The following is a 12,420-nucleotide window of genomic DNA, read 5'->3' as shown; positions in this document are numbered from 1 at the left end:
CAACTCTTTAGACAGGGATTGGACTGGAGGATAGAAAATGATACTGGTGAGGAGTGAGCTTCTTAGATCAAGTAGACACACAAGACTATGTGGGCAGCTTCTGGCTGGAGGGGAGATGAGAAGGCAGAGGGGATCAGAAGCTGGCTGAATGGACAAGAAAATAGAAGGTAGAGAGAAGGAGTGTGCTGTCTCATTAGGGGGAGAACAACTAGGAGTATATAGCAAGATGTATATGAATTTTTGTATGAGAGACTGACTTGATTTGTAAACTTTCACTTAGAGCACAATAAAAATTAAAAAAAAAGATTACAGCCTGGAAAACCCTATGGGGCAATTCTACTCTGTCCTATAGGGTTGCTATGAGTCGGAATCAGCTTGACAGCGCACAACAAGAACATAGACATAGACAAATTAAAGGAGTCCCTGGGTGGTCCAAACAGTTAACACAATCAGCTGCTAACCCAAAGATTAGAGGCTCAAGTCCACCCAGAGGCTCCTTGGAATAAAGTCCTGGCAATCCACTTCCAAAAGATCACAACTATTGAAAACTCTGTGGAGCACAGTTCTACTCTGACATCCATGCGGTCGCCATGCGTCAGAATTGTCTCTATGGCAACTGGTTTTTATAGATAAATAAGCATTTGCATCAGAACTACTTAATAACTGGTAGAACACGGAGTCGATTGCAGCCTTCCCAATTTCAGAAGAGACAATTGTCAAAGCCCCGTCAGCTTTGACATTCCGTGACTCCATCAGTATTCCAAAGAGCAGACTCCAGTCTCTGCTGATCATAGTAAATACCGGGGCAGGGCTTTTCCCTCTTGCTTTTCTTTGAGACTTTTCTTGGAAGTTAAGCACCTGGATAGTGTAAATGGTAAATGCGCTCAGCTGCTAACCAAAAGTTTGGCAGTTCGAGTCAACCCAGGAGTGCCTGAGAAGAAAGGCCTGGTCATCTACTTCCAAAAAAGTCAGCCATTGAAAACTCTATGGAGCACAGTTCACTACTGACACACATGAGGTCACCATGAGTCTGAGTTGAATCAGTGACAACTGGTAAGCACCTGGAGAAACAGAAGAAATCACGTGTCCAATTGCCCCCTCCCTACAAAAGGACAGCAGAAGCATGCGCTGTGCAGACAAAAAGCCTCCCCTTCCGGGATGTCTCTTCTGTCAGAAGGCCACCGTCCACTTCAGCCCCACAGCAGAGCCCCCAGAGCACCCCTCCCCGCCTCCCCTGCCTCCTCCGCCTTCCCCCTCCTTGCCGGGATACCCACCATTTCCAACTTCCACCCACCACCACCTGCTTCCTTTCAGGCAAGAAAGTACCTGAGGTGGGCAATTAAGTCACTTAAAACCATTTCACAGTAGATTTTTACTGAACAAAAAAGCAATATTTATGTCACTTAGACATTTCTGAGAAGACTTAGCTGTTCTTTTAAAAATATCACTTCAGCGCCAATGAAAAATATAATCCAGCCTTGGTAATAAATTTTTAAAACATACACAAGAGTTATCAGCCTGCAAAACAATGTTTCCTAGGCCTGCCCACATGTCTCAGTCTTTTAACAACGTCCCATCTGTTGATGTCAGTCTGAAGAAGCAGGTCTGTACCTTCCAGCTTTATTAAAATCCTTTCTGGCTAGTAACCTGATTTCTACCAGGCTGGCCTACTTACTTCCAGGCCCCGGGCCTGTGGACCTGTGCCAGTTTGCATGGCTGACAGAAATGGGAACGGTTAATCAAAAATCTGTTTAGTTTGTGCTTAATGCGGAATGTTTCCTCTTGCTCTTGTTACTAATTGCTGAAGATGTCTGTGTTTGCCTTAAAACTTTGTCCTCTGCCATCTGGATGCCATTGATATGTCTCAGCTCAGCCGTGAGCCGGGTGATATCAGTGGTTTCCATGTCAACAGATGACGGCGTCATATGTTGAAACGTGTGGTTGCCTTGCACAGCCAAGAGCCAGCCCTGGAAAGAGGCGGCTCTGGTTTCACACCCCGATATCTTCCCTGATTCTCAGATGTTGCTTTGAAATCATTTCAATTCCAATTATATTTATTGCAATTGTATTTACATGTACAGTTGCAGAGTACATGCTATCGGCCATTTGGGAAAGCAAACAATTGACTTGTTGATACCTATAGTTCTACTCAGTGAGAAAGACATTTCTTCAAACAGGACTTTTAAAATTCCAGCTTACGGGAAATCTGTTTACTCTCTGAATTCCAGAAAGGTGCCATGTGCCCTAAACAAAATCTCAGGTAGAGCACAGAACTCTGTAGGCAGGGGCAGCAGTGACATATATATATATTCATTCCAAGAGCGCCCCAGGCCTCAAGGCCCTGGTAATGGAGCCTGTCTAAATATAGCATCAGCCACAGCAGTCAAGAGGGAGTACTGAAATCATTAAGAAACAAGGAACACCCCTCAACTTCAAGCTCCAGTCTACTGTGTCCAGTACAGGACTAGAAGAGGTGAATTTTAATCGTCTTTTCTAAGAGTTCATGATTTCCATTAAGAAAAGAGATCACTGCAGAATCATTTCCTTATAAGGTAACGGGTATCAGCAAACACAAAAAACATATTATGTGAACCTAGGAAAATTAACCTGATAGCAGCTTGCCTTATTTCTTTTTCCTTAGATCAAGAATGCTGCAGCCAATGTCCTTCGGGAAACCTGGCTAATCTATAAACACACAAAGCTGCTAAAGAAGATTGACCACGCCAAAGTCAGGAAGCACCAGAGGAAGTTCCTCCAAGCAATCCACCAGTGAGTATGCCAAGGAGCTTAGCCGCCAGGTGACCACAGCAGGAGTGGGGGGACGCCGTGGCTCTATCAGGAATTCTGATAGACTCAGGAGGCAAGAACAGTCCCACTTGATAGGCATGGGGGTGGTGACAGACCCAGAGCAGTCTGTTTACTTACCTAGTGTGTCTGCCATGTGCCAGGCATTGGGCAGGATGCTGAGGAAGTGAAACGTTAGAGTAAAACCTTGAAGGTGCTCACGTTCTTCATACACACACATCAACAACAACAACTCAAAGCAGAACAAACCGTGACTGGTGCTATGCATAATGTTTGTTGTTGTTGTTGTGCGCCATCGAGTCGATTTCGACTCCTAGCAATCCTATAGGACAGAGTAGAACTGCTCCGTAGGGTTTTCTGGGTTGTAATCTTTACAGGAATAGCTCACTCGGTCTTTCTCCCACAAAGCACTGGGTGGATTTGAACCATCAACCTTTCAGTTAGCAGCCGAGTACTTAACCGTTGTGCTACCAGGGCTCCTTCCTATGGATAATAAACAAACGAACAAAAAAACCCGTTGTCGTGGAGTCGATTCTGACTCATAAATATATACGGGAAGAGTAGAGGATGAAAACATCTATTCTGACCTGGCGTTCTGGGACACCCTGAAAGCTTGAAAGTAGGGCATTCAAGGTGGAAAGCACAGCCTTGGGAAAGGCATTTAAAAAAAAAGCAAACCAGTTGCCATCCAGTCTAATCCAGTTCTACACTACGTGAGCAGAGTAAAACTGCACTCCATTGGGTTTTAAAGGCTGAGACCTTTCCTTTGTGGCACCTCTGGGTGGGTTCAAACAGCCAACCTTTCAGTTAGTTGTCAAATGCTTAACCATTCCCACCACCCACAGACCCCTTAGGCAAGGGGATACAAAAAAAAAAAAAAAAACCATTGTCATTGAGTTGATTCCAACTCATAGTGACCCTACAGGACAGAGTAGAACTGCCCCATAGAGTTTCCAAGGAGCGCCTGGTGGATTCGAACTGCTGACCTTTAGGTTAGCAGCTAACTAACCACTATGCCACCAGGATTTCCAGGAAAAGGCATAGGAGGAGGGAAATGATCTGAGGAGAGTGAGGAAACTAACACAACTGAGGCCAAGCACCCGTGGAGACGAGAGTTTGCTTTCTTGGGGACTTTGACGAGCCCTTGATTCTGGCCCATTGTTACCTATGTTCAAGGTTCCCTTGCTGAATTCCAACATCAGATGAATCGATGTGGGTGTAGAAACTACTAGTTGGGCGAAACCTTTCCATGCACTTGCAGGATATGACGTCATGACTTTTTCCTACAGGCTGAGGAGTGTCAAGATGGAGCAGAGGAAGCTGAGCGATCAAGCCAACACCCTGGTGGACCTTTCCAAGGTGAGTAGCAGAATCTGAAGACACCCTCAAGAGTTTTCAGATACTGGCATGTAGATTTCTCAACTGCGGCTGTGAAGACCTGGCTGTGTCCGGACAAGAAAGAACAATTCCTCTTTGGTTAAAAAAATAATCTAGGTTCAAGTTCTTGACGTTTGCAATCTACCAGTGTGTCTTGTCTTTTAAAACCTGGCACTTATTTCTTAAGTTAAATAGCTCGGGTTTGCCTTTGTTTGGGATTAATAAGCTGACCCGTTATCTTTTTAGTGTGTTGTTTTATCAGCTGGGCATCAGGGGTTTTTAAGAAGGCGCTTGAGTTTGCATAGAGATGGAGCCCATTCAGAGTCCCTGGGTGATGCAAGCAGTTAAAGTGCTCAGCTGCTCATGGAAAGGCTGGCGGTTTGATTCCACCCAGAGGCACTTTGGAAGAAAGGCCTGGCAGTCTGCTCCCAAAAAATTAGCCATTGAAAATTCTATGGAGCACAGTTCTACTCGGCATACTTGAGGTCGCTATGAATCAGATTCAACTTGAGGGCAACTGGTTTGGAAGCACATTGATGAGGACCAGAATGATGATGATTCCGGTCCTCATGATGGCGCTGATGACTGATGAGGCTACACTTAAGAAGATCCGTCTGTTTTCCTGCTGTAACTGAAGATTCATTTTCTGGCATTCTCCAATCCTTAAACCCCAGTTTTTCTGACCCCAAATCAGGGAGGGAACACATTTCTCTGACTTCTTCTCAAGAGGCAGATAGTCTAGGGTGAATGTGAAGATGCCAAAAAAGAAAGCCCTCCTTTGAGAGCCCTGGGCTGGATATCACATTATCATTCTGTGTTTCTGGCACCGAACTGCTGTAAATCCTGTCAAGAAACTTGCTTCTCCTGCAAATCACTAAAGCGAGGGTACCCAAGGCTGCACCGCTGGCGGAGCTAAGTGTACGCGCCATTGAAGAAAGGGGCCTCCCCCTCCTCAGCCCCCTCCGCTCACTGCCGCTTGGTAGAAATTGTGTATCAAGTGTACAGCCCAGGGCCAGGCTGGCAGAACGTTCCAGCAGATGTCAATTACCATAATGGAACATGTTCCCTGGGTAAGAGAGAGGAACTCCCTCAGGCAAATTAAGCACCCTTTGAAAAGAGGGTGCAATCAAAGAAATTGCTGGTTACGGGGCCACGTGCAGGCGCCTTGTTTAATAAAGGGATCAAGCCAAAAGAAGGGCCTCCAGCCTGTTAGGATTCCAATCAGGGATAAGTGGCTGGGCACTGTCGGGGAGAAGCCCACAGGCCTGTGTGCGTCTAGAGGAGGGTACTTAGGTGGAGAGTGGAGTTCCCCAGAGCCTGGAGGCTGGGGAGTACAGGGATGGATCTCGGAAACACCAGAGTGCAGGGGAGAACTCCAGGGTTTTGGAATGTGTTCGTTATTACTCTTGGGTTCCAATATCAGAAACCCACTGGACCTGGGTTTAAAAATGGAGGAATTTACTATAATACAAAAAAAAAAAAAAAAATCCACTGCCATTGAGTTGTTTCTGACTCATGGTGGGCCCATATGTTACAGAGTAGAACGGCCATCCCCCATGGGGTTTTCTTGGCTGTAATCTTTACCAAAGCGGATTGCCAGGCCTTTCTTTCATGGTGCTGCTGGCTGGGTTCAAACCAATCTTTAGGTTAGCAGCCAATCGCAAACTGCTGGCACCACTGGGGGTCTACAGCGATACAAGGGAGTCTCATTCCTGGCTTTTGGAATGTCAAAGCAAGCACGTGGTCAGGCTTCAGAAGGAACTGGCCAGAGCCAGGGACCTGGGAAGTCCTCACGACCCAAGAAGCACTTCCTTACCATCTCTTCTCTCTCCTTCTGTTTAAGTGCCTGCTTCAATTCTCCCTCTCTTTCTCTCTCCCTTCTCTCTTGACAGCTTTCTATCCTCCTGTCTCCACAGCAGATTATGGTGGGCCCCAATCCGCAGAGTACATATTATAACTCTAGCCTCGGGCAAAGACTAATGGCCCCTGTCGGTCCTAATTCTAAATTCTCAGAAGAGATTATATGATTGGCCAGTTTGGGTCATGTGTCCACTCATGAACCAATCAGCTGTGGCCAGGAAGTGTATTGTGTAGGGCAAACAGGGTAGGGGAGTGGGGAATGGGGGATGGGGTGGCGGTGGGGTGGGGGTGGGGGTAGGGGCCCACCCCTGTGAATAGGGAATCATTCTCTGAGCTTCAAGAATAGCCCAGAAAATATGTCAAGATCTTTCTTCTAGAGATAGCAGTATTTCCTTTACCTTGGCAGGACACACTGAAGTGGCCATGTTCTCCTAGGAATGTCAGGCAAACTGGACTTTAAAGCTTCCTTTCTGCAGTGGCACCCACTGCCTCTTACAGAGATGGGGCCCAGCACAGAAGAGAAGGGGTGAAGCAAAAACCTCAGGGAACTGGACAGACTCTCATGGGTACTAGGTGGGCTAAACCTTAAATCACCAGGGGACCAAGTTGTCTAGAAAGCAAGTGTGTGTGGGAAAGGGTTAAGGACGATGTGGGGGGGTGGGAGGGGACGGCTGTGAGTGGCCTGGTAGGAGATCTGGAGAGGAAATGAATTCTGACATTCTTCCAGTCTTTGTCTTTTTCCTCCCAGGAGATTCACTCAAGGCCCTGGTAGCAGCTTAGCATATTTCACACTGGTCCACCTCCCCGTGCCACCCCCCCCAAATCCTGTCACCAGGCAACGGAACAGGGGAGCCGATAATGCCATGTTCACTCTCTCTGCTTTCTTTGTGCTTCGTCCTCCCACCTTCCCACCTCTCCACCCTGCCCTTTGGTCCTCTCTAGATTAAGAATAGGGCATGTGGCCTCCAGATATTAGTTTCTATATTGAATAGTTATCTTACAGGGAGACAGAGATGGCTTGGCCTCTTTATTTGATAGCTTCGATTTCTCCCATTGAAATGCAAAAATAATTCCTAACATCTGAGGCTCCAATGATCAAATAAGGTGATATCTGTGGAAATGCTTTGTAAACTATAAAGTGTTTTGCAAGTGGTAGTTCTGATTATGAATATAAATGAGGACACCAAGATTCAAAGGAGCAAGGTGACTGTCCCAAGGTTGGGCAGTTGGCAGTGGCAGCACCAGGGCTGAAACCCAGGGGCCAGGTTCTGAGTTCAGAGCCCCTTGGGTCACGTACGTTTGTGGTTCTGCACGTTCCAGGAAGGATGTGCACCTTGAGGAGTTTCTGGGAACGTTAATTAAGGATGGAAGTACTTTCACGAGGGCATCCAGGATACTGCGTCCTGCTCTGGAAACAGCAGAGCTAATGGGAGAGGGGCTGCCTTTGCTCACGTCTGAGGACTCCTCCTTCTTCTGCATCAGTTCCTGTGGGGCAAGTAGTCAGCTGGAATCTTGCTCACAGGACTGGTGTACACAGCCAGGATGGCATTTGTTAATTCCCCAGGAGAAATATGGCTGTCACCAGACTAGGACTCTCTGCAGACCAACACCAAAATCCAAACCAAACCTTATGCTGTTGCATTGATTCCAACTCATGGTGACCCATTACAGAGTAGAACTGCTCCGTGGTGTTTTATAGGCTAATCTTTATGGGAGCAAATCACTGGGTCTTTTTCATGTGGAACCACTGGGTGGGTTGACCTGCCAACCTTTGGGCTCGCTGCTGAGCATTTAAACATCGTGCCACCAGGACTCCTTTTAGCTTAGTTGTTGTTGTTGTTGTGTGCCGTCAAGTTGATGCTAACTGATAGTCACCCTAGAGAACAGAGTAGAACTGCCTCATAGGGTTTCCAAGGAGTGGCTGGTGGAATTGAACTGCTGACCTTCTGGTTAGCAGCCTGAGCTCTTAACCACTATGCCACGGGGGCTAGTCAAGCACAAACCATTTGTGCCACCTAGGGACCTTCAGGCCAACACAGGAAGTCAAATTGTCATTGAAAAGTAGCCTGATAGGAGTGGAGTCAGAACGATGGGACATGACTCTATCACTTGAGTGCATCACAGCATCTGTTAACACCACCTGCTTGATGTGCTAAAGGCGAAAGCCTTGCCAGTGGTAGGGAGGGGGCTCCTCTGGGTCCAATGGCCAAGGCATCTTCTCCTGGTGGGTGCTGGTGTGGGCACTGCCAATGTTTGCTTCTGTGACTCTCCTTTTTCTCTGCTCTCTTTCCTCTCTCCCTCTCTGGTTCCCATTTTCTTTTTCTGATCACTAATTCAACAAATGTTTACTAAGTGTAGGCCAGGCCCTGTGCACCGGTGCCACAGGGCATTGAGTGCCACGGTAGAAGTGAGTAAAGGGTGTTTGGGGAGCGTACAGGCTGGCCTTCTAACACAGCCCTGGGGGCCCCACAGGTGACTGGGGTTAAACCAGGGAGAGCTGGGGGGCTGTGCTCTAGGCAGAGGGAACAACTAGGCTAATGGCCTGAAGGCGAGAGCGTGCATCACATGTCCCTGTATGGAGGGTGGCTCCATGTGCTGGGGTGAGGGTGCAAAGGGCAGTGGTGAAAGATGAGGCTGGAGAAATGAGCAGAAGACAGAGAGCAGAGGACTTCACCCAGCAGGATAGGGGATTTACCTTATCCTGAGGGCAGTGGGGAGCCGTGGGAAGCTTTTAATTAACAGGACAGTGACTTGTTCAGATTTGTGTTTTAGAAATAGCCCTCTGGCTGCAGCAGAAATATTTTGGGGCCAGGGTGGAGTCAACGAAACTATTTAGGAAGCCGTTGCAATGGTCTGGGTGAGAGCTGGCAGTGGTTAGAACTAAAATTGTTGAGTTCCAATTCAGGGAATTGAATTCAAGGGATATTTAGAGGTAGAGCTGATGGGACTCTGTACTGGTGGGATGTGAGGGAGGAGGGGGAAGAGGTGCCCAGAATGACGCCCAGGCTTCTAGCCTGGACCACGGAGGGAATGACGGTGCCATCCATGGAAACAGGGAGCCCTGGGAAAATAGCAGATTGAGGAAGGAAAGTGATGCATTTAGCACGAGATCCCTTTATTTAGCTCTGCTCTGGCCTGGTTTTATGACTTAACTCTCAGAAGGCAATTTAGTTTATTATTTTTAAGTTTTATTCTGTGTTCCTTGGGATTACCCCATTTTTTTCCCCATGCACTTACCACCTCCTTCAATATTCATTCACAAAACCTTACTGAGCACGGGCTGTACAGAGACAGGCCCTATGCTAGGCCCCCTTGGAAGTATTCATCTCTTACTTAGTATTATTTTGTTGTTGTTATTTTACAGACATAGAAATTTTTGTGACGGGAAGGTCTTTCCCCATCAGTCAAAACCACCTTGGCTAAAGGATGAAAGGCACGGTGGTTTTTATCTGTGCCATTTCTTTATCCATTCATTCGTTCTGCTAACATCTCTAGGACCAATCATGTGCAGACAGACACCCTTGCTAAGCATACTTGTATACATTCATCCATCAACAAATGTTTGTTGAGTATCCTCTGTGTGCCAGACACTGTTTTAGGCCCTTGAGATACATCAGTGAACACAACAGGCAAAGATCCCTGCCCTTGAGGAGGAGGTGACAGACAATGAACAATAAACAGAAGGAATAAGCAGATTGTCTAGTGTGCTGGTGATGTTGTTAGCTGCCGTCAAGTCTGCCCCCCAACTCATGGTAGCTTAGAGATGGAATGGGCCCTTCAGAGATGTCCCAAATTCAGACAAAGTGGACCGGGTCTCTGTCCCTCCTCACTAACCAGGCAGGCGAGGGGCTGTAACCCCCTTGGAGGTAGCTTCCTTTGGCTGAGGACTATGCTTGAGGCAGGAGCTCAGCTGTGAGCCATCAGCAGACAACACCCCCAGCAGCTGGGGGATAAGTGCCTCGGCCTGAAGGGGGGCACCCACTGTAGCCTTCCAGGTGGAAGAAACAGGCCTAAGGCAGGAACCCACCCACTGGGTATGAAACAGCAAGGAAGCAAGAACAGGTTGAGGTGAGTACAGGGGACATTGGGTTAGGAGCTCACAGCAGTGATGGGGAACCAGGGGGCGTGGATCATCCACAGATGGACATTGACTCTCGTTCTGAGTAACATGGGAGCCACTGCAGGGTTTTGAGCAGAGGAGTGGCATGACATGGCTTACATTTTACATTCTGGGTGCTCTGTTGAAAATAGACTGAGGGGTGGGGCCAATAACTTCATAGCTATGCGAAGTTATTATTAACTTTTATTTTAAACTCAGGAGACCAAGGTTCAGAGTGGTCAAGTGGCCTGACTCAGGGCACATTGCTAGTGAGCTGCAGACTTGGTATTTGAGCCTGGGGCCTACTAATTATAAATCTGTTGCGTTGTTCATTCCCACCCCCCACCCCCGCAACACACAGTTCCTTCTCCTTAATCATTATATCCAGCAGCCATAGGAGTTGACAGGTTTGGTGTAGTAAGACCATAGGGACGGTTTACCATTGCCGTCAAGTTGATTTCAACTCACAGGGACCCTGTAGGACAGAGTAGAACTGCCCCTATAGGGTTTCTAAGGCTGTAAACCTTTAGGGAGGCAGACTGCTACATCTTTCTCTCACAGAGTAAGCAGCTGGTGGATTCAAACCGCTGACTTTTTGGCAAACGGCTGGGTGCTTAACCACTGCACCACCAGGGCTTCTTAGTAGGATGGTGTAGAGACTCCAAAAACATGCTGCTGCTTTTTCTTTATATGTATTCTTCAGTTTTTATAATTAATATCCATTATGTTTTTTTCTTCTCCTTTTTTTAAAATTTTATTTATTGGCGAAAATATACACAGTCAACAATACACCATTTCAACAATTTCTACGTGTACAATTCAGTGACATTGACAGTCTTCATGATATCCATCATTTTATAATAATTTTTTTTTTTTTTTTTTTAATTGCTGTGCCTGCTTCAGCCTCCACGTCTCCAGGCAGGTAAACCGCTTTTCCTCCCTCAGGCAGGTCAGACAGGGCTGGTGCGGCTGTTGCCCCTGCTGTAATGTGGAGAAGGTAGCTTGCTTTTTCCCATCGCAGATTCCTTTGTGGTGACCTGTCGTCCCTCTGTGTCTCTGTTTCTCCACGCAGATGCAGAACGTCATGTATGACTTAATCACAGAACTCAATGATCGCAGCGAAGACCTGGAGAAGCAGATTGGGAGCCTGGAGTCCAAGCTGGAGCACCTCACCGCCAGCTTCAACTCCCTGCCCCTGCTCATCGCAGACACCCTGCGCCAGCAGCAGCAGCAGCTCCTGTCTGCCATCATCGAGGCCCGGGGCGTCAGTGTGGCCGTGGGCACCACCCACACCCCCATCTCCGACAGCCCAATCGGGGTCAGCTCCACCTCGTTCCCGACCCCGTACACAAGTTCAAGCAGTTGCTAAATAAAACTCCCCACTCCAGAAGCGTTACCCATAGGTCTTAAGATGCAAATCAACTCTCTCCTGGTCGTTTTGCCATCGAGGAACACTCAGACCAGGGATCTATCCTAAAGAAGAGAGACCGAGCTAACTAACTCCTGTTCAGTCGGCGTGCTTGGTTCGATATGCCTTGAAACCAGAAATCTAATCTCTGTTTAGGTGCCTCTACTTGGGAGCAGGAAGCGGAGATGACAGGAAACGACGCCTCTAGCAGGGCCCTTGCTGCAGAGTTGGTGGAGAACAGAAATCCACGTTCAATCTCAGGTCTTCGCTTGGGGGGTGGGGGACAGATGCGCTGAAGTCGCCAAGAGTGAAGCAAGCCCAGGAGAGGGTTCCACTGGGGGAGGGCGTCCTGTCAGTCAGGGGAGTGGGGTTCCTCACCACTTGGGGTGGGGGGGGGTCCTTGAGCACACCTCACTCCTTTCCTTTTGTCTAAGGAAGTCTCTGGAAGACAAAAGTAAAAGAGGGCTGCCCACAACTGGCCAAAACAGATGTAATTTCCTCTCATACCTTAAATAGTCATAAAACTCTATTTAAGGAAAAAAAACAAGATATGAACAAATAAAAAGCCAGATTTTCCATTCAGTAGTACCCATATAAACCTGTGTGCTTGTAAGCGTACACAGGCGGCACGCACACACACACACACCTCCGTCATATCCGACCCTGGTCCTTTTTTGTTCGGACTTGACCCAAATAAAAAGGGACCTGGTACCATGCCCTGTGCACAGTAGGCACTCTCTAAGTGTGTGTTGAATTGGTTGGAATCTGAATGTGCGGTGCTTTCTGTTCGAGTATCTAGTGTTGGTTACATTCTGAGCTGCACTGAAGATACGGGTCCCTTCCAGCACGATACAGGTTGCTTTGCCCTGGG

General features: G+C 47.6%; 1 protein-coding gene across 1 annotated transcript in view; it reads left to right on the top strand.

The window, feature by feature from the left end:
• The window catches only part of KCNN3 (potassium calcium-activated channel subfamily N member 3), a 123,652-nt gene extending 111,933 nt beyond the window's left edge, over positions 1 to 11,719 (top strand). Inside the window, exons 6-8 of the mRNA XM_003415105.3 lie at positions 2,642 to 2,769; positions 4,095 to 4,164; positions 11,214 to 11,719. Coding sequence (XP_003415153.2) covers positions 2,642 to 2,769; positions 4,095 to 4,164; positions 11,214 to 11,510 — 495 coding nt within the window. The 3' untranslated portion in view covers positions 11,511 to 11,719. The remainder of the gene's footprint in view (positions 1 to 2,641; positions 2,770 to 4,094; positions 4,165 to 11,213) is intronic.
• Positions 11,720 to 12,420: the final 701 nt, after the last annotated feature.

Source organism: Loxodonta africana, chromosome 3 (genome assembly GCF_030014295.1).
Source record: "Loxodonta africana isolate mLoxAfr1 chromosome 3, mLoxAfr1.hap2, whole genome shotgun sequence".
Classification (NCBI taxonomy): Eukaryota; Metazoa; Chordata; class Mammalia; order Proboscidea; family Elephantidae; genus Loxodonta; species Loxodonta africana.
The sequence above is the reverse complement of the archived record's forward strand: the minus strand, read 5'-3'. Positions and strand labels throughout refer to the sequence as shown.